General features: G+C 45.5%; 1 protein-coding gene across 10 annotated transcripts in view; it reads right to left on the bottom strand.

The window, feature by feature from the left end:
• The window catches only part of AFF2 (ALF transcription elongation factor 2), a 455,915-nt gene that overhangs the window by 83,094 nt on the left and 350,232 nt on the right, over window positions 1–22,589 (bottom strand). For all 10 annotated transcript variants that reach the window (XM_058713753.1, XM_058713755.1, XM_058713757.1 and 7 more), the window contains 2 exons: window positions 16,275–16,371; window positions 310–347 (listed from right to left, as the gene is read on the bottom strand). In XM_058713753.1, the coding sequence (XP_058569736.1) occupies window positions 310–347; window positions 16,275–16,371 (135 nt within the window). The remainder of the gene's footprint in view (window positions 1–309; window positions 348–16,274; window positions 16,372–22,589) is intronic.

Here is a 22,589-nt window from a genome sequence, read left to right as displayed (position 1 = left end):
TAGGATTATAATAGTATTTGGCAACTCTTCATGGATGGCACGTATTAATTTAGGTAAACTGGGCACGACTTGGGGCACTTAGTCATCAGGACCACAAGCAAAAATAAAATAAAAATAAAAGCTAGTCCCCACTAGCTCTTTTTGGGTTTTGGTAGGTTCCCCCCCCACCACCCTTGTTTTGTTTTTGTCTGTCGACTGTCATAAACAGAGACGAACTTGAAATCCCAGGTCTCTTTTATGACCTTATTTTTCTTCACATGCATGGAGTCCATTCAAATTAACAATGCCAACTAATAAAAAATAACTTACTTCACAGGATTGTTCTTAGGTTTTGCTTTTTCAACAGCCTGTAAGCAGAAGAAAAAAAATGCAATTAGACAACATTAGCAGGCATAATCTTTGCAACTAGTTACCAAACAATAAGCAATATAAAATGCTCTTCCGAAACATAAGGACCTAACCGAAGCAGGCTGCTTTGCGATAAGCAGACTGGAGACACAGAAAGCAATTTTCCTCTCCTGGGGAACATGGTTACCTGTCCAAGTGCAGCTTTCAGACACAGACACTCATTCCTGTCTCCCCACCCTGCACTCAAATCTAACCTGCTGGGTGGGCTTGCCTGGGTTATTACCACAGGATGGAGAGGCAGGGGCGGGGGCTGGGGGACAGTGATGGGCCCATCCCGGGTTTTTAGATTTGTGGCAGGGACCTGCTTACCCTGCCTGACTACTGACACCTGGCCACACCTGCGTGGTGAGAGCAAGGCCAAAGTAGCCATTTCTAAAATCATTTTTATTAGCAGACACCACAAAAGGCCAGGGGACGACCGACTACGCGGATCAATGTCTTCCCGTGGAACCTTTAAGAAAACACACACCAAATCATCGAAATGAGGAAATCTCTGGGCCTCTCGGCCTGTGTCGCCTTAGACATGGAGCCTGGTTCCAGTTTATTGCTGAACCCATTGATCTGTGTACAGTCCATTTATCATTCATGAAAAGAGCTAGTGATCTTCACAGTATATTAGAAGAAACAACTCAGATCATCTGTCAACAGCCCTCTTAGAGATTTCTGTTTCCCTCTCCACAGGGATTGCATCTCCTTCGATTCTTCTGGAATTAAAATGTTGCTAAGCAACACAGCTGGGGGCGCTGATGGCAGAATGGCTACAGTCTATCAAACTGTTTAAGCACCTGGAGGGTTTTAGTGATGATTTTTTTCATACTTCTGTAGCATAATTATGTAATCAGAACCAAACTTGTACTCCCCTAGACTTTTTCACACTACAGAAAGAACACTTACTCTGGGGAGCACTGAGACCTTCAGACCCTTTCCAGAAGTATCCATCCGGAGACCTTTGTATCTGTGAATCTCAGAGGTGGGTGAGGGCTACAGGATGTAGAGGCAGCTACTTGTAACGCTGGACTCGGCGTTCGGGGTGACCACTGCGTGAGGAAATACCCCAAAGCCTCCTACGCCTGACTACGGCTCGACACGCTTCGAAGCGATTTTGTTTGAGAGAAGTGAAACGCTTCGCAAGTTTAGAGACTAGTGCTGGGAATTCAAGTCCTTCTCACCTACGACGTCTCGGGTTCTGCTGCTAGGTAAATAAATACCCATTAATATGCGGGCAGGTTCTTTGCCTCTCGGTGGCAGAAATCACCTTCTCGCCATCTGTGCCCGGGGTTGAATTCTGGCAGGCGGCACAGCGGCAGGAAAGCAAGAGCAGGAGGTAACAGGTGAAGTTGATAAAATAAGCAATAGGTGTGTGGCTGGCCCGCGTCACGTCTCACATGTAGTTCGGAGATGCAGGTCCGTCCCTGAGACGGCCCCGGAAAGGAAGTGGAAAGGAAGAGGCGGATGCTGGCGGGGAGCAGGGGCCGGACCCAGTCTACCCACCTGTGCACACCCGCACCTTCCTTTTCTACCACCTCTCATCCCCCAGTCCTGGCTGGGTCGGAACGGGGTAGGGAAACGGGATGGAGATGTGTCATTGTGGAAATCACACGAACCCACTTCGCCCCATCTCTTTAATCCAAATGAGTCTGTGCTTAAAGAAGACGAAGGCTATGTCAGAAAGTAACAAGCATGCTGTTCAAGTGGTTTCCTTTGAAAGCACGCTGGAAGTGATAGTATGAGCAGGCCACTGGCAGAAGACAGGGAGGGAGAAATCAAAGTGACATTGCTTAACCTAGCTTTCATTCAGCGACATGGTTTTTGAAAATGTCTTCTCTTCTCTGATCAGGAGGAACATAATCGTGTTCGAGGCCAGTTTCTTTGAAACCTATGTCTCTCTCTACAGCCATCATAGGAAAATAACTTCATTGAAATTAATGTTTTCTGGGCTGCTTGGCTATTGATTGAAAATGTCTATGCCGAGAGGTTCTCTTTCCTTTGGGAATTAACTCGGGATCATTCCAGAGCGCCAACCGCTCTGCTCAGACGTGCTCACGTCACCCTCCTGTGTGCTCAGCACCTTTGATCTCCAAGCTGAGCGGTCGCAGGGAGTGTCAGACCTGAGACAGAGCTCACAGTGTGTGTCCTTTATGCTTACTGCGATGTGACTTTGTTTCAAGCGTGATACAGAGAATTATTCAGCTCCCAGACTTTGAAGAAAACTTAAGTGAATTATTTGTGGGAAAAATATCTATGTCTTTAGGGTCTGAGAAGCAGTCTACAAAATACACAGGGAGAACATCCCTTTCTCTGAAACGACATGATGTGAAAAGACCGATCCCAAGTACAAAATGGGAGATCCCCTTAAAAAGGAGGGGAATCAAAACGAAGTGATCTTGTGTACTTCGCCACACATTTACGAGGGTTGCACATTGGGATGACAGATCATTTTGAGTTTAAAAACATACATTAAAAGTAATTTAAACTGATTGGAAGATGGAGGCTAGATAGTTAACACTCATGCTGCTTTAATTTGCAACGTCTATACGCTTTCTAAAGCCTACGTTCTACTTCTTTTGTGCCGCGTTCCCGTAACATGATACTCATCTTGCCACTAAGGCACCTCTACCCCAAGGATGATACGATAACTGAAAACGTTAGAAAGTATATTCCACCATGGTGTGAGGAGAGGCCGTGGACTACGGCGGAAAGACTGATGAGCTACAAATCCAGAAACCCGAGGGTCGATGGCAGGGGGAGAGGTGGAAGGGAGGGGAAAGTGGGTGATGGGCATTGAGGAGCGCCCCTGTTGGGATGAGCACTGGGTGTTGTATGGAAACCAACTTGACAATAAATTTCATATTAAAAAAAAGAAAAGAAAGAAATCCAGAAACCTGGGTTCCACCCCCAGCTTTGCCACTTACTATCGTCATGACACTAGCAAGGTGACGGGCACTTCTGAGCCTGAGTTTCCTCATTTTAAAAATGAAGATAATCAGTCCTGCCCCATCTAGATCAAGGGTGGTCGCGAGTAGCCCGCATCCATGACGGTGCTCGAGAAACAGCCTGCTCTGCCTTCCGGCTTCCGCGCACACACCGGCACCGCCAGAGAGCTTATGGGCTTGCTGACTTAGTGACCCGGTAGCAGCTAGCAGACGTATGCAGTTATTCCGGACTAGAATGCTCCCGTCTGGAAAGTCCTCCCCGAGGGAGATTTTGATGTGTTTAGATCCTGACACGCCTAGGCCACCAGGAGACAGAGCCCGGTACCTTCACGTGGGCCTCTGCCCTCAACCTTCTCAGGGGCTGCTGCTGGTGGCAGCGAGGTCAGGGCCCCCGAGGCGCCGTCGGGGGCACGCGGGGGAGCGGGGGGCACTGTGGGGGCACGAGTGCTCGTGCAAACACTCAAATGTCTCTGTCTCCCTCCCTCTGTCATAGGGCATCTTGAAGAATTATACGCCCGGAGAGAAGGCTCGTCTCTCATCCCAGGAGTGTTCACGAACTGATTCCTCAGGAGAGATGATGGGGTAAAGGACATGCTCATAGGTGCTCACTCATTAAATCTATCTTCCTCAAATGAAGAAAGGACCTTGCCTTTCTGTGATGCAGACACTCCTCCGGCCGCACTGAAGCTGAAGTGAATCAGGGACCATACTGAATTACAGGAACCATGAAAGTGTTACAGCTGTCCTGAGAAAACAGAAAGCAGGAAGGAAAGAACGTGGCCGTCTGGTGAGTCCCGTCCTCCATGGCACATATAACGCCGTGTTTTTTTAGGGAGAAAATGCTACGAACGCTTGCTCCGTAGATGGATGTACCTACCTTTCAAGAAACCCTCTGGTAAGGGAATTCTGTCCCGGTGTTATTCTAGTCCAGCAAACATGTATACTACATTTATTTATTTTAACCGAGAGAATCTTCTGGGGCTTTTCAGAAACATGCCCTGAACCGTGATAGCCACACTTATGATAATGCCTTCGCCCTGGCCCCAGGTGTGCAGAAAACGGATCCAATGCAGTATGGTTCCTGTTTGTTGAGGCTGTCAAGGTGAGCACGTGGATGGCCTAGACGTATTATAGCAGTGGACTCATTTTCCAAGGCTGTGTATTCAGGTACTGCTTTTTTCCTTAATCAATAATAATGCTGTCAGTCAAGCATAAAACGTGATTCTATTAGCACTTCTCTCTATAGCTTTTGCCTCTCCCGCTTATGTGTTTTTCTCCTGGCATTCTGCTGGCAGATATACCCAAGCTGGGTCTATACGACACATTTCGTGATTAAGAAAAACGTGAAAAGTCAATCCTTCAGATAATTTTTAAATAAGCATCTATTGGGGCATTATGGAAACAAGGCAGAAGAACCATTGATTGCATGGCTTTTGTGCTTCTGTGTTTTCCCTTTTTTAACTCTTCACAGGGCTATTCTGTGAGACACGGCCTTACCTTAACCTAGTGGCACGTATTGGTAAATTGTATCGATCACCTACGTTCAGAAGAGAAAACCCCTCTATTAAGCAAATGAATTCATCATTAGGGTATTGCGATGGTCTAAAATCAGTATCTCCAGAATTGGTTAAATCAAGTAAAGAGACATGTACTGAGAACACTTGCCCAAATATAAAAATGAAGTGCTTAATTATAGCATTTAAATAGACTTCACTGGAATGAGTGAAACAGCCAGGGGCTCGTATTATATCCTATAGGCTGAGGTTTCAGTGGGTGGCTCACGTGCATAGGCAGGACAGCAGATTAAGGGGAGAAAATGTCACTCAGCATTTTGCAACACCTGAATGCCTGCCTGAATTTCTGACTGTATCTCCAGGGACTGAAATCTTTAGGGAAATACCACCTATTGCATTTAACCCTCTGAATAGGTGCACAGAAGGAAACGTGGAAAACGTCACGTGTTTGAACCTGGAGCCCGTAGGAAGTAAAAACACGTTTCCTATCGTTAGAGTACTGGGCTTCTCCCATTTTGGTTTAACTCACCGACTTCTATGTGTGTATGAAGTAGGCCCGTGCTAGACAGAAAAGGGGCAGCCATAGAATTCTGACAGGCAGAGCCTGCAGGAAATTTGTTCCCGGCGGAGGGAACTGCATCTTGCAGCTAACAGTCACTTAATAAACATTGATCAGATAAATGAGTTGCGGACGGCCATGGAATCGGATAGGCCTGGGCACTACTCTGGGCACGGAAGGGCGCCAGAGGAAAAGCTGAGCTCTAGGATATGTGTATCTAGATCCGTGCTGCGAGTGCACCTGGGGCTACGATTCCCACACCAGAGAGGAGTCTGGGGTGGCACTGCCGGGGTGGATTTCCCAGTCTGCTTTTCGGCAGAAGGTTGTGCCCCTCCTTACTCTTCCAACTCACCTGGACAATGGCCACTGCCCCTTCACCGGTCTTCTGGTCTCTCTATTTTACCCCTATTTAAATTTTTTTTAATGTTTTTATTTTTGAGAGAGGGAGACAGAGAGAAAGCAGGGGAGGGGCAGAGAGAGAGAGGGAGACACAGAATCCAAAGCAGGCTTCAGGCTCTAAGCTGTCAGTGCAGAGCCTGACACAAGGCTCGAACTCATGAACCGCTAGATCATAACCTGAGCCGAAGTCAGACACTTAAGTGACTGAGCCACCCAGGCGCCCCATCCCTATTTTATGCTCCACTTTGGCCATGACTTGCTCAGAGCCCTTCATGGCTTCCTACTGCTCGGCGAACTATCAATCAAGTTCACCCACCCTGCCATTCAAGACCTTGCCTAGTGCCAGTTGAACAGTAGCCTGGTAGCAGGTCATATTTGTTCTTGTATATATATTTTGCTAACATGGCAGTTCGTAGGAGTTTTTCCAGTGTCTTTAGCAAGATCCATTTGTCACCTGGCGATTTTGTTTATACCTAAACTTTTGCTATCTTGTAACTTAATGAAAAATGCACTGTCTTTGGTGAAGAAGCATGTTTCACTCAGAAGAGTCTTCTGTTGACATTAATCATTCTCTAAGTGGAGTAAATGTGGAGACACAAGGCAGAGCAACTCAACATTGGCTTGAGTTATTTATTCTCCCCATTAGAAGGACCAATGGAAAAGGCACTTAGTTACTATTGTCCCCTGATGTTGGTGGATTTGAAAATTCAATTATCTCCCCTCCACTGCCAACCTGAGCCCTCTTGCCCCTCTTGCCCCTCATGCTAGAGGGACACCTCTCACAACATGACATGTGTCCTTTGGTGGGAGCCTCTATTATCTAATAGAGGCTCTCTCCTTACCACGTGTGAGCAGGAAAATGGGAAGGATATTCTTAGTGCATAGTAGGTACCCCATTATATGAAAGTATTCTACAACCTCCATGAAGTGAACACTGATGATGCATCCTCAGTATCAGCACACTAGTGTAGTCAGGCTTTCTGTCCCTTAAGAGCACGTTACACTCTGGGTGAGAACACTACACCCACCATTATCCATATACCTGTATTAGAAAACCCTTTAGTCTTCCACCTATGAGATGTCTTTACTCTCTCACTGCTACCACACTCATCATACTTCTGACACCAGATGTGTGAGGGATTGTCCCCACACCAAGCAGTTCTGTGTGACACCAGCTAGGTATCCTACAATTTAACTCACTTTTGACACTCTCTACCTGGAGACAGTGTCAGACTCCTCAGGTTAAGGGCTGAGTCCCACAAGACCACCTCCCACTTCATATGCTCATTGCAGGCCCAAGTTGTCACCTGTCATTCTAACTGATCGGCTAAAAAACAAGAGGTTCCCCCTCCTCAGGTTCGACAAATTGGCCAGAGCGACTCACAAAACTCAGGCAGTTTACTTATGTCTACCGGTTTGTTAAAGGACTTGACAAAAGAGACAGATGGACAGTCAGATGAGGAGATACACAGGGTGAGGTCTGGGCGGTCCCAAGTGTAAGAGCTTATGTCCCTGTGGACTCGGGGTTCATCAATCACGCTCCTGGGATGTGGTGTGTTAACCCACCTGGAAACTCTCCAAACCCCATACTATTGGGATTTTATGGAGGCCTCTTCACATAGGTATGATTAATTGTTAATTCAGCTTCTGCGATCTCTCCCTTCTCTAGAGAAGCGTGTGTGTGTGTGTGTGTGTGTGTGTGTGTGCGTGTGTGCATGCGTGCACATGCACATGTGTAGCAGGATCAAGTAGAGGAACAGGGCTGAAAGTTCCAAGCTTCTAATCATGACTTGGTCTTTCTGGTGAGAAGCTACCATTCAGGAGCCCATGAAGAGTCACCTCATTAGAACACTCCTATCACCCAGGAAATTCCAAGGGATTTGGTGGCCTGTATCAGCCACAGGGCTCAAAGACCAAGTGTCAGAACAAAAGATGCTCCTAGTGCTCTTATCACTTAGGAAATTACAAGGGTTTTAGGAGCCCCATGCCAGGAAACAGGGCCAGAGACTAATGCATCCCTGTATATATTTTCTATTATCTCACAACAGCAAATACCGACTTCTCTGTGCCCCAATGTCCTTATTGGCAAAATGAGGCAGCTGGAATAAAGGCTCTCCACAATAGTTTTCTTTAATTTTTTTAATGTTTATTTATTTTTGAGAGAGAGAGACAGAGAGAGACAGAGGGAGAGAGAGAGAGAGAGAGAGAGAGAGAGACAGAGCATGAGCGGAGGAGGTACAGAGAGGAAGGGAGACATAGAATCCAAAGCAGGCTCTAGGCTGTAAGCACAGAGCCCAATGTGGGGCTTGAACCCACAAACTGTGAGATCATGATGTGAGCCAAAGTCAGACACTCAACCAACTAAACCACCCAGGCACCCCTCTCCACGGTTATTTTCAAGTCTGGCATTTTATATTCTAATACATAAGTACTGCAGTCTATACAGTATGCAAGTATGCAGTCATACATGCATGAGCCACGGCTAAATATGGAAGCAGAGTCTACCTCCATTAACAATAAACAAGATTTATTATCAAGTTTCCAAATGTTTATGTCTAATGTTCCAAAGAGTCCTATGAGATCGTCTGTGAAGTATGGGTTACGGCATCCCATACATTCTGGAAGTGTCTGCTGCTTTTATCTGCCCACCTACTTGAATTTTGAGTGGCCAGTCAGACTGGTAGCTAATCTCAAATTTGGATACCTCTTCTGTGTATTTACAATGCTTATGCTCTTTCCTCTTACTAAATAAATAGAAAAATATAGAGCTGCTTAAGAATAAGTCAGATTCTGTTTCCCATTCAGGACGACACCCCGGGTCCTTGCAGCCTGCCTGGTAGCTTTTCCAGCAGATGGCAGATATTTGGGGAACAGAGTAAAGCATTCTTGGGACCTAAACCAAAGCCCCCAGTATATTTTTCAAAGCCGGCATATAAATTTCAAAACCTCACATTTTCAGTCTGGCAGGGTTTTATTACCCAGCTTTTACTGAAGATGCTCATTTTGCTCTAGTATATGCTAGAACCCTGATTAAATTCAAGACTTGGAAACTTCCAGCAAACTTCCAGTACCCATGGTACGTTGCCTGGGGTTTGTTGGCTACTGACTCCAAGACAGGCTCCAACCAGGGATTTGGGACCCAACTTGGGGTGATGTAGGGGCCTAAGAAAAGAACATGCTTGGACCAAACAAAGGGTGGGGTGAGAGTGGAGACGGGACCATCCCAGGGGGAGTGACAAGGGCAAGTTCAATTCAAGTCAACTGGATCCTCAGCTTCCCAGAGGTGGCTGCTACCCAACCCCCACCAGCCCTGCCATGCACTTTACACATATGTGCCATGTAACAAAAGGCCCTGCTCATCCCTGTCCTACGTAAGAGTCACCGTTTCTGAAATTACAGATCAAACCCATTGTTGTTTCCGTTTGGCTCTTAGGGTGCACAGCACCCCCTCACCAATGTCCGATTTAAACTCCCAGTGGCTCTGCAGTGGACACTAGCCAGTATCTGGTTGTCAGCTGCACTTCTCTGCCTCTCTGCGTGCTCGAAGCATTTTATTGAGATTACAATAAAAAGGTAATCTACGGAGATTACGAGTCAAAATATTTGCTACTAAAAGTAGAAGAGCTAATTACAATGAAAAAAAAATCAGCACGCAGGTTTTCTAAACAGTCACAGACTTGCCTGGAGCATATTAAAAAATCACATCATACAAGCCCTAAGCAGTTTCTTATTAATCTGGTCTCGATGCTAATACGGCCAAATGGGAAACACAGTCTTGGGAGTATGAGGACCAATGTTATTCTATTAACCTTATATGTTATCCTATTTACTTTCCTGTCTTTAATGAATAAATTAAAATGTCCTCTCATTCTCTAATTGCTGGATAGTTGGAGTATGACAAGGTACACATTTTATTCAGCTACATGCTACAGCCTCAACTGCCCAAACTCTATCATTTGTGGGGGATTTCAATGAAAGGCAATGACAGATAAACTGTTTACATTAAAAGACTCTATCAAAGTTATTTTGCACCTGGTTTCATCCTAATCTATCTGCTGTTTCTTTAGCTCTGACAGGCTGACCTGTCTTGCTGTGTGTGCCATATTGATGTCATTACTGAAGAGGGCCTTCCCCAGCCTTTCCGCTGATAACAAAGTAAATGGAAATGCAGAGAAACCCTGGGGAGGTAACAACTTGTTCAGCATGATGAGGGAGAACTGTGGCTAAAACAGAGGACCGATTACAGCAGGGAAGGGTATCTGCTGTCACAACGAATGCATTCACGACGGCGCATCGGCTTCCAAAGAGCCAGCTAATAGCAGGCGCGAAAGTTACTACATTGTTTTTCGTTAGCACGCTTGGAATATAAAAGTGGGCTTTCATTGAACTGGGCTGCTATGTCCTGGAAGTTTAATATGCATCCCAGGTATAAGGAACACATCCCAAAGCTGCCAGAATATTCATATCTTCTGCTACCGTGGAATTCAGCTCATTTGCGATGGTCCAGTAACAGACGACCTAGCCAGGGAGGTGGCCCAACAGTAACAGAAACAAACAAGCCAATGTGAAACCAAAATCAAGAGCCTGGATAAAAAGCAAGCTACCTGTGTGAGGCAATCAGTGACCTTCAGTCAAAAAAATAAAATTATGGAGTGGAGAGAAAGAGCTACGAAGACACTACGTTTTTGTAAATGTTAACATACTTGAGGTGCACCCCCTATACTGGCGTCTAGTGACGCTTTGAATGAACCGCCCATCTCTAGGGGTACTAGGGTGATCCTTAGGCAGAAAAAGAAAGAAGATCGGGTTAAATAAAGTTGGGTACATAGGAGCTACTTGCAATAACATATCCAGACACAACTCATTGGAAAGCCTCTGTGGTCAAAGCAAACCTGAATTGTTCAGCTCTGTTTTTAAAGCACCAACACCACGTCGGGCTGTATCTCAGGTAAAGAGTTGAGCCTGGTCACTAACCGATCGTTTCCCATCGTAGGACTCATTGGCTAAACTTCTCACGGAGCTAAATGAAGTCCTCTAACATTTCGGTCTAATTCACATTAATAACAAGATGGTATTAATATTCAAATGCCCTGAAGGCGGTTTCTAACAATACCCATCTCTTTGTAGCCTTTACGGTGTCTAAAGTGTGCTGCTTCTAATGCCAGTCTGGGAGGGCTGGGGCGCGAGAGAGCCATGCTCCGAGCCAGCCTGGGTTCAGAGCCCGGGCCCCACAGACTGTCCTGCCAGGAGAGTGTGCGATTTGCGCTCGAGGGCTGGGTCAATCAGACGTCGTGATTATCATGCACTAAAACGTTAAGCAGATGTTTCCAGAACGTGTGGAAGTCTTTGGACTAGGTCAAATTGTGGGTAGCTTAAAACTTTAAAGACAGCAATTTTAATAAACCTGTCAATACAATTTCTTTGTTAAAAAAAACATTTGAGACTGATTAGGCTGCTTCTATTGAAAGAGATGCACAAGGTCTATATCTTTGGATCTCTTATTGAGCTGCGAGGCCAGCATGAATAACTGCTTCTCAGCTGTAAATGAAAATTGATTCCAGGTTTAACTCCTCATTTTCAGGGGTTCTTGAAGTCCCAAGAACCATACGAAGGAAAATTTGACCAAAAGGAAAACTGAAGGCGAGGACACGTGGAGGAAACGTGCACGCGCGTGCTCTCGAGAGGCCTGGCCGACTGCACCATGCCTGCCAAACCCCAGCGGGCACACCCTGGCGTCGCTGCCCACCCCAGATGCCTGCCTGGAAAATGGCATTTCAGTGAGTGTTGTATGGGGAAGGTCAGGGCGGGGTTTTGTATCTATGAGGCCAAGAGAGGAGGCTGAGACCTAAAACTGGGACCTAGTCAGCTGGGTGATGGGTATCATGTAGTTCCCCACCGTGTTAGTGATATCCAGCTTTTAAAAACCCAATATACTGCACCAGGGACGTTTATGTAGTCACTAATTATAAAACGCTGTATGCAATTCAAACACAGTTCTGAAACATTCCAATGTCCAATGTCCATTTTAAGTGATGATTTAGTTCCCATTCCGGGGAAGCTCCTAAGATCTGAAAGCCAGTGTGAGTACAGCATCACAGCATACCCTCTGTCTTTCTCCAGGGTGAGTTGAGGGGAAATAAGAAGCATAATCAAAAGGTATGACTCAGCTGTCCACCCACATCAGGCCTTTGAAGAAAAACTCATGTTTAGAGATGCGTAATTTTCCTGGAGGACTTGGTGTAGTGTCATTGGCAACCTGGCCTTTCTCCCTGTGACGTCTGGTTTAAAACTCGTCAGGGGTCAAAGGGGAGGAAAGGGTGTTCGTAGCCAATGGATGCCTATGGGGCATTTAGGGCAGTGAAGACATTCAATCCGGTTCCTAGCAGATCCCTATGGACACCAAGGCCAAAATGAAGGGCAATGTCTATGTACCAATGGATCGAAAAGAAGGGACTTCCAATGAATGTTTAAAAAGGCCACAAGGTATATATGGTTTCACTCTTATGTGGATCCTGAGAAACTTAACAGAAACCCATGGGGGAGGGGAAGGAAAAAAAAAAAAAAGAGGTTAGAGTGGGAGAGAGCCAAAGCATAAGAGACTGTTAAAAACTGAGAACAAACTGAGGGTTGATGGGGGGGTGGGAGGGAGGGGAGGGTGGGTGATGGGTATTGAGGAGGGCACCTTTTGGGATGAGCACTGGGTGTTGTATGGAAACCAATTTGACAATAAATTTCATATACTGAAAAAATAAATAAATAAAAATAAATAAATAAAAATAAAAATAAAAAGGCCACAAGGAAGAAAGACCGCTGATTTGTATAGCGCTTGTGGTTTTCAGAACATTCTTCACAACTACACTTGTAATTCTCACGGCCAGGCACACCCAGCTAATACATGTCAGGACAACACAGAACCCTTTCGCTCAGGTTTGCCACACGCTGGCTGTTTTCCAGGCAGTTAATTCAGTGGCTCTCTTTAACATCCTATTCCTTACAACCAAATGGAAAGTCACGCAGCTAGCATTCCAAGAACATGAGACGGTTTAGACTGTTAGCAGTGGTAGTGACAATGACTCTATCCATTCACTTAGTTGCTAAATGCTCTGTGACCTAATAAAATAGGTGCTATTGTGACCCCCATTTCAGACACGCTTAGGTCTTGAGCCCAAGGTCATCCAGTAAGAGGCAGAGCCAGATTCAAACTGTGTCCATCCATGGCGTATCTGCTTCCCAAACGGTTCCAACCAAGAAAGCAAAATGCAGCAGGGAATGTAGAGGAAAGACACAAACTTTTAACCAACATTTCAGGGTACAATCACTATTGCTTCTTCACTGAAACTATGTGCATTAAGTGATTGTGTATCCCTGACTTCAAAGCGTCAGTAGGAGGTGAAACCTTTTGTTGAAAAGGTTTTTTTTTTTTTTTAAACAGTCCTTAGTCTCCACGGCTCACCCATTCCAGCCTCATACTCCATGTTCCCGTTTGCAGGAATAATGCTTAGCCTTTAAACACATCCTAACTGTTCTGTTGGGGTTTGTGCACGGGAACTGCCCAGCCTGGCTAATTACTGCTGTGGAGGGCACCAGTGGCGGGTAGATGATGAGAGACTTGGGACCGAAATGTCATATTAGAAACTGACACATCTTATTCCTGCGTTTCATTTTCATACACACATTGGAAATGCATTCTCATGGGATTCTTTATGTTGCAGACTCCGGTGTAAGGTCTTAGGGGCTTCTGGAAAAGACCGGTATCTACTCTCACTAAGCTTGGACAACTTGGATCTCCTCAGGTGAGTCCAGGTACAATGATGACAGATGAGATGCTCTGAGACTCCCGAAAGCTAATGACTTTTTTCTTTTTTTGGACTATGTTTGCACGAATGTAGCCACCGGGTTCTGAGAAAGTTTATAAGTATAATGTCAGCTCAAACCAATGGTGTGGTCTGGCCACTTGGACGCATCACTTAATGTGCTGATGCATTTGTTTATATGCCCCCCCCCATCATCCTGGCACAAATAGAATATTGCTGCAATTCTGTAGCTCAGACAGGGGGTGCAAACCTACCTCTAAGGTTTATTGGTGAGGTTCAAATAAGACAGAGCACTTAACTTAATATCAGGCACAGGATAAGGGTGGCTCTGTAAATGGGAGCCCTGAGTTCGCCTCCTGATGTTGCTGGCAGTGTGATGGTCCCGGTTACAAGACTGAAAGAATGTCCGTCAATTGATGAATAGATAAAAGAATAAACAGGAACGAAGTACTGATCGCTGCTACAACATGGATGGACCTAGAAAACATCACGGCAAGTGAAAGAAGCCGGTCATAAAAGGTCACATACCTTCCGACTCATTTATGAAATAGGCAAATCTGCAGAGACAGAAAGTAGACTATTGGTCGTCACGGACTGGGAAGGGGGAAAAACTGCTTCGTGTATGAGGGATTTCCTTCGGGGGTGATGAAAATATCCTGGAACTGGTGACAGGGGCACAATCTGGTGAATGCGCTACATGGTGACTTTTACGTACCATGAATTTTACCGCGATGAAACAAAACAGGAAAATCATTTTGATACACGTATCTTTGAAAAAAGAAAAAGTGAGGCCTCATGAAGTTGGAGCTCGGCAAACACTGCTTGGCGCTATCCAGTCCGCTCCTGCACAAACATTCTCTTTTGGTGTTTAGCCTTCCTGCCTTTTAACGAGCCCTCAAACTCTATACCGAGGGCTCATTTATAGTTTATAACCTTGCATCTGGTTCTTGCTCCCTGGGCCCAGCGAGGGGGAAGAAGTTGTCATTTTTGCCCTGCCTTAGATCCCCCGGTTCAATCTCCCCTTCAAATGAATGAGAAGCTTTGTTGGTGGAGGCATGACTGGTCTAACGGCAGCATGCCACGGAAAGCCTCCAACGTACCAACCAGGATTATCCGGGGGTCTCGGCACTGACACACTCACCGAACACACATCCTAAAAACCCAGATGATTTCGGCCCACAGACCTGATGCCAGTCCTTCAGGTAAATACAGAATATGACAACGTGAGAAGCTAAAAAGCAGACTGCATGTCCGTAATCCCATAGAGAGGAAGTCAATGCACAGAGTCTATTCCCACTTACTGTTGATTACCGTGTTAAACATTTCCATTAAAAAGTAATGCTGCATCTGTCAAACTCAATGATGTAGGATTTTTTGTTTGATTTACCGACACAATCCGTGTCACTGGTATCTTAAATGCAGAAAGCAGCAATAACAGACACTGGTTCACGTAGGAGAGGGACGGCTTGCATCTGGGACGGGGACAGTGAGCCCCTGGGAGACGACGGCGCCGGTCCTTGATGAGGTACCCAAGCGCAGAGATGCAATTTTTACATATTACGAAAAACGCAAGCCGAATCAGGAGGAGAAAGTAATGGAGAGTAAAGCGTTGGCCGCATAACATGGCAGATGACTTCAAATTTAAAATTCCACCAAACGGTAGGAGCTTCAGCGTGGCCAACAACTGCACATGAGAGCGGAAGAGGCGAACCTTGGGAGTTTTTCCAAGCTTGTCTTTGCCGACCCGTCTGAGAACATTTAGCAAGCCTGGAGTTCTGTACTTGACAATTACCTTGACATGAGCATCCCTTGAAACCGTCTGCTTTCACTTTCCCGACTTAGCCGACTTCACCGTAGAAAAGCACTTGGTCAGGTATCAGCTTTAAGAAAAGGCAACCCTTGCACGCTCCTTATCTAAGGTTATAAACACACCCAGGCGGAGCCCACCTGGGACACAGCCCTGTCACAGAGAAAACGCAGAAGCATCACCGGCTCGATACGCTACGCTGCCGCTCTCCTGCTTTGTGGACGATACTTGGCCTTCGCAAACCGACAAGGCCAGTCTCACTGGAAACGCTGCAAACAAGTGTCTGCTGTCTCATGTGGTGCTAAGGACTGTAAGTACTTAGGATGCAGCGAGGACGAAGATGGGGCCGCAGCAAGTTTTTGCCACATGTCTCCAGCCTGAAGGTTCGTGCGTGCTGTGGGATGCCAGGCGCCAGTTCTCGGCAGGTGCTCCGAGCGGTGCACCTGGAGGAGGGGGCGCGCAGCACTCGCGTGATGCCCTAATTAATGAACGAGCGTGGCCTGTGAGCCTCGCAGCGGAGTGACTAAAGTTACACCTCACCCGAGACGATGCTTACTTAGTCCAAGAGAGGGAAAGACAGTCTGTGGCTTACTGAGGACCAGTTTGTGCGTTCGACAGGGGAGCGGAGGGAGGGGGTGAAGAGGTGTTCCCCTCACTACAGCTTGAATGACACTGAGAGCCGATTCAACCTGTTCCAGAACACCATGCCGATCTCTGCTTCTTTTCCTCTCTCCAAAGCCCAGAGGTAAAGCAGAGGGTAGGCTTGTAGATGGCAAAGGCATTCCCGTTCTTTCTGCTCCCTCCCGTTAGGTCCCGACCCAAGCCCGAGGCTCCTCCTACCTGGTAGAGCTCAGTGGCGGTGCACTGAGTGGCCAAGGTCTTCACCGGCTCAAGGTCGTCTTCATCACTGCTCAGCTTCAAGTCGTCCTCAAGCATCCTACGAAAAAAGCAGGGTGATGTTCGTGTTACAAAGCGTCTTTTCAAAACCATCCTCAGATACATCTTGCAATGAGGATAAAATATTGGAGCTACAATCTGACAGCTGCAATTCTGTCAAAGGTGCAGAGGGAACCAAGATTCTTTCAGCTAATTAGATATTTGAGCTCTTATATTTATGTCACACTCCGCACACATCTTCCCGCTCTACCTTCCCCTAAATCAAGGGTAAAAAAAGGACTATTTCAGCATCTCCAGAGATGACTGGAGTCTATATATTTTTACTACTGAAAGTGTAATAAATGTACTGATCAATCACTGTGGAGTGGAACGTGACATTGGATCTCTACAGGAAAAGATGCTCCGAGTCGCCCATGAAAGAACAGGGGCATGGTAACAGTCCCTGGCTCTAGAGGCTGCTGTCGCAGCCTGCTGGGGCTCTCTGGATGACAGAGGCAAAAGGCCCAGTGAACTTCTGCTGCCTTGCAGTGCCCTCTGCACTGTGGCAGCTCTGTGGCCACAAAATAGCTGGGCGAGAAATGGCTAGTCATTAACCTTTTGATATATGACCGATCTCTTCCCGTAAAATTTGATCCAAGAGATGTAAGCCCATGATGTGGATGAGAAATCTTTCTCTCCTAAGGCAAGGTACCTGAAAGATACGAACTTTGATGATGAACTAGCACTTTCAAAATTGTTTATCGAGCACACAGAGCCTCTTGTTCCTACAGTGCCATCCGCTCTACCCCCAAACTTGAGCCACAGCAGGAAGAGTGACTGATTATCTTAAAATGCCAGTTACGTAGCCTTCAAAGAGCAATCGGTGTTAATATTTTTATGTATTGAATGCAACTATAGACCTCGTTCCCAGCCTTCAAATGGGGGCAGTCCCAGCCTCCTGGGACTGATTACCATTTTCTTGCTTCCAGACTAGGAATCAGGCTCAGCTCCCAGGCTACAATTTCCTTCTTCAACTCTGTGAATCCTATTTTTTCTCTATAGCTCAGCCAGATCCCACCTCCTCTGCAAAAGCTTTCAAGAAAGAACCCCCGTCTCAGAAAGGACACCTTTTCCTTCTGCCCTGCCCCCGGCTCCAGCTGGATCAGTGCCCTGCTTTCCGCTGAGTATCCCCTTCTTCCCATGTGGGCTGCTGCTGCAACTTACTCACTTCTGTCTTCCCAGAAATGATAGTCCACCACCCTCATTTTGCATAGAAGGAAAGAAAGGTTCAGAGAAGCCCAGGGCTCTGCTCAAGGTCACACAGCTAGTTGTGCGAGAGCCAGTCCTAAAACTCCCATCTCTTAATTTCTACCTGTGTGATTTTTCCAGAAGGGACGTTGAAAGGCAAAAGGCAACTTCTAATGTGATAAATGAGGGAATACATTATTTGAGAACTTAGGTTCAAATGTTAGAAAGAGATTCAGGTCAGAGTGGGTAGCCAATAACTCTTCAAAGAAAACACGGCCCCCCTACTCTCATGCTCAGCCACATAAGATCAGGACATGTTCAGTGAGGTCTGAAACCCAAAGACCAGTATAAAGAATGATTGCTAGGAAGGATAGCTGTTAGAGTTGGTTTCAGATAAACTAAACTTGTGAGATTTATGACTGTCCTTCATGAGACTAATGGATGTTTTCAAGATCTTAGAGAAGACAAAATGTATCTTCACATTTCTTGCAATTGCAGGCTTAGGACTCCAAACAAATAATTCTTTATAACACATTGTGGCAAACGAAAACGGTATCATTCTCATAAGCTATAGAAGTCAAATATTTTAATACTTATGGTGGTCATAAAGGGCTTCATTTTCTGTGTGTGTGTGTGTGTGTGTGTGTCTTAATATAGGTGGGCAATGTCTACATGTTAATTTACACTGAAGTGTTGAGCAAAATAAATGATCAACAATTACTTCCATTCAGAAGACCCATTTATGTGTCAGGGAAAGTGCCAAGTATTTGACCAGAAGCTTGGAATTTGGACCCTATGAAGGAGGGGCTATTATTAGCCCCATTTTCCATTGGAACAGTGAGGCTTCGAGAGGTACAGAACTTGTTTGTGATTATGCAAGCTAGGAAATCATGGAGGCAAACATGGAACTCAGACCATCTCCAGCCAGAACTTGAGAATATCTAATGTTTTCCTAGAGGGTATAATTTACAAAGGATGGTATATTAAATAAATCAACAGCAACAACAACAACAACAACAACAACAACAACAAACCCCACAAAACATACTGACATGGAGTCAAGATAATTTGGATTCAAGTGCTGGCTAATCATAAACTCTGATATCTTGGGAAAGGCATTTTCTGTCTCTGTACCTCATCTGTGTCCCGCATCTGTTAAATGGGATAATAATTAAACTCTTTCACAGGATGGAGGTGGGGGTGAGCATCATATGAGCCAAAGCATGTGAAATGCTTTAGGAAGGCAGAAAATTAATGCAGGGTATCATTACTTTGGAAATATTGCATCATAGTTAGAAATAATGTACACCATTAACACCGTTAACAAGTAATCACAAGCAGAGCCTTTCTGAGACCTTGTTCTCATCTTCATTTGCTGAACAACCTAAAGGTAAACATCTCACAAAGTCTCAAAGCTTAATCCAGAAACGGGTTTATGGGTCTTCTTCAGGGAGAACTAGCACATCCAGAGTCAGATTTCAGTCTTGAACTCAGCAGTTATCTTATTCTCCAACCAACTCTATGTGATTCTAACATGGAAATGAATGGCCTTCCGATGTACAATTCCGGAAACAGGCAACCAAACTCCATAGCGGTTGACATTAAACACCCCGCCCCCCATGCAACAAGCTTGGTGTGGATTTGGTTGTTAATAAAGGACAATTGGATGCATATATTCAAGTCCTGGTAAACACAAGTCAAGGAAGCAACTAGGAAGGCTCCTTCGCTGACCTATTAAGCTTTATTCTTGAATATACATGTACTTGTTTGCATTTCCATCCATAACTAATACTGAACACTACTCTAGGGAACGAGGAGGATTATGAAAGATTTTGGATTTAATTATTATAGCAGCACCGTTCACACCCACTGCAGTTAAGGTAGTCTCAGAAGAAAAATGCTAAGTTCTTTTCAGGAGGTCACAACTGCATAGACAAATTCATCACACACTGGGATTCCTACAGTGTGAAAAAATCTCCCGTGTAGGTAATCTTAAAAAATAATTGTTCTTCCCCTTTCAATTAGATGAAAACAGAACAAAGGAGGCCTCCTCAAGTGACTCCAGATGTTTGTTCAGGATCCAGTAGTTCGCAGCGCCTTTCTTTGTGTGAAAACTCTCTGGTTTTTATTTTTACCATGACATATCAATTCTGTATTATCAAGAAATAAAATAGTCCTGGGGTGAGTGGGTGGCTCAGTCAGCTAAGCATCTGACTTGGGCTCAGGTCATGATCTCATGGTTCATGGGTTTGAGTCCCACATTGGGCTCTGTGCTGACAGCTCAGAGCCTGGAGCCTGCTTCAGATTCTGGGTCTCCCTCTCTCTCTCTCTCTGCCCCTTCCCCCGCTCGCATTCTCTCTCTCTCTCTCTCTCTCTCTCAAAAATAAATAGTGGAATGCTTAGGTGATTTTGAAGAGGAAAAAAATAGAAGGCTTGGAACAGGATTACAGAAGGCTCTATATAAATGAAGCCTTTCCTTGAGGCAGCATTGGCTTACGAGCAAGAGCTTGAGAGACAGACTTGAGTTCAAGTACAGAATTTTCTAATGGGGTTGTTCTCTTGAACTCATTAATGAAACTCTTCAAATCTTGCATTTTCTCACATGTTTAAATGAGCAACAAAAATATCTACTTTGGAGAGTTGGGGAAGGATTAGAAAATAAACTTCCTACAAATTGCCTAGGAGTCAATATATGCTGCTATTGTTATTACCTGAGAAACGGTACTTTACAGATTGGAACAAGAAAACAAAGAGCTCCAGTGGTGACCCAAAGACAAGCAGAGGTGTCAAATAGCATGGTTCAGAGCTCTTGAAGGAGTTTGCAAAGCTTCAGTGCTTGGGTTTACTCTTCAAGAATGTTCGAAAGCCATCATGGCTGTCTGGGGTTTCCTGGGATCCTCCCAGAGCGCTTAAGATCTCCTGGAGATTTGAAAGCCCTGAGGAAACACACAGTTCCAACGGGAAGTTAAAAACGAAGTAAGAGTGGCCTTGATATCCTGCTCCTTATATCTGTACTCACCTTGAGCGCCTCGTCGTTGGGCATGCCACTCTCACAAGGAACTTCCAATATGCATTTGGCTCTAACCTTTGTATAAAAGGCTGGGCTTTGGGGACACCTGGGTGACTCAGTCGGTTAAGCATCGGATTCTGGATTTTGGCTCAGGTCATGATCTCACGGTTGGTGGGATCGAGCCCCGCATCGGGCTCCATGCTGGTGATGCAGCATGGAGCCTGCTTGGAATTCTTTCTTTCCCTCTCTCTCTCTCTGCCTCTCTCTCTGTCTCTCTTTCTCTGTCTCTCTCTCTCACTTTCTCTCTCATAATAAATAAATAAATAAATAAATAAATAAATAAACTTAAAAAAAAAAAAAAGACTGGGGCTTCAGAGGCTGTTTAGTTGATCCAGAATCCTTGCTCAGAAGCAACCTTCACAATCCTGAACGTGTAGGCTGCAAGCCTACGTTGTGCCTTTTTCTGAATTACAAAATGGTACCTGTCTGAGCAGACAGCTTGTCAGGCGTACCACTTGATACTGGCTGGAGTCCAGCTTCCAAGCATCCGTGGAAATAGCTGCCATGCTGGTGACTAACGGTCAGATAGACCCTGGCTCTTACAGTTGGAAGTGCCTGTGAGGGTTATCTATTTCACCTTGCCATCCAATGGAGATATCTGCAACATCCCTACCACATGGCCATAAGCCATTGTCTGCTGGGCAGCAGGCAATGCCCTTCTAGTATTCAGGAGCTTTAGTTGTTAGAACGTTCTGCCCCTTAGGAATTGCCCTCTGCTCTCTGGTAGCTTCCATCTGGTAGCCTGAGTATCCCCCTCTGTAGTCCACACTGGGAGCCTGCACTTGGAATGGTGTTGGAGATAGAGCCAGTGCTGCTGTCCACACTGTGCGGTGGCAGACGTGGGGATGAAGGTGGGGAGTGTGGACACTGCTTCACTCAGGTTTTAAGCTCTAAACAAAAATTAGAAGCCATCGTACTGTGGGCCCTTTTCTAGAATAGTAACTTAGCCCTATTGACTCCTTAAAGGGCACTTTCTCTTCATAAAGTAGGCTGGGAGGAATGAAACATGACTGGTTTAGAATTACTCAGGGAATTATATATTTTCCTACCTAGTGCTCTGGACCCTCTGCAGCACTGAATCATTTGCTGGTAAGCAAGGCAGGCAATGAGGAAGAGGCAGTGATATTTTTCAAAGTGCTCATTCTGTTTCCCTGAGGTAAGGGTGTTCAGACTTCTTTCTTGGGAGAAGCTGCATTTAATTTTCTCAAGGCTTTAACTTAAAAGTCTGATTCCATGACCACCCTGCTGTGAATCCTGGAAAAGCCCAGTCTGAGGGCCAATGCAGACCTATTGGGTGGGGCCCATTAGCCCTGTGCCCACGGCCTGGGTCTAAACTCGATCATGCACCCTGCCACGCAGATCAGAGAAGGGGGTTCATAGAATGAGCACCCGGTAAAGTGCTCCTTCAGGAAGGATACAGTTGGCAGGGGTTGGCAAACTGAGGCCCTCCATCCAAATCAGCCCTCCCTCCGTTCCTAAACTGCCCCATGAGTTAAGAATGGTGTTCACGTGTTTAAATAGTTGAGAAAAATAAAATCAAAAGAAGAATGATATTTCATGACATATGAAAATTACATGGCATTCAAATTTCATTATCCATAAATAAAGTCATACTGGAACCCAGCCATGCCCGTTCATCTTCATATTGGCTATGCTCTTGTGCTACCGTGGCTGGGTTTGGTAGTTGTGATGGAGAACATATGGCCCCCCCAAACCCAGAATATTTACTATCTGAGCATTTACATACAAAAGTTTGCTGACCCTCTGCTTTAAGCCAATGGTTTTCAAACTCTGTTAAATTCAAGAAACCTTTCCCCTGCCCAGTGCAAAAACAGCTCATCTGCTCAAGTCTTATTTTGGGGGGTAATTTTGGCTCCAAGGAGATTGCATAGAATTTAATTAGATAAATTTAAGTTACTTAACCTCTCTGAACCTCGGTTTACTTCTCTGTGCAATGGGAA

This window comes from Neofelis nebulosa, chromosome X (assembly GCF_028018385.1).
Source record: "Neofelis nebulosa isolate mNeoNeb1 chromosome X, mNeoNeb1.pri, whole genome shotgun sequence".
In the NCBI taxonomy this organism is placed as follows: Eukaryota; Metazoa; Chordata; class Mammalia; order Carnivora; family Felidae; genus Neofelis; species Neofelis nebulosa.
Note: the sequence above shows the minus strand (reverse complement) of the source record. Positions and strands in the feature narration are given on the sequence as shown.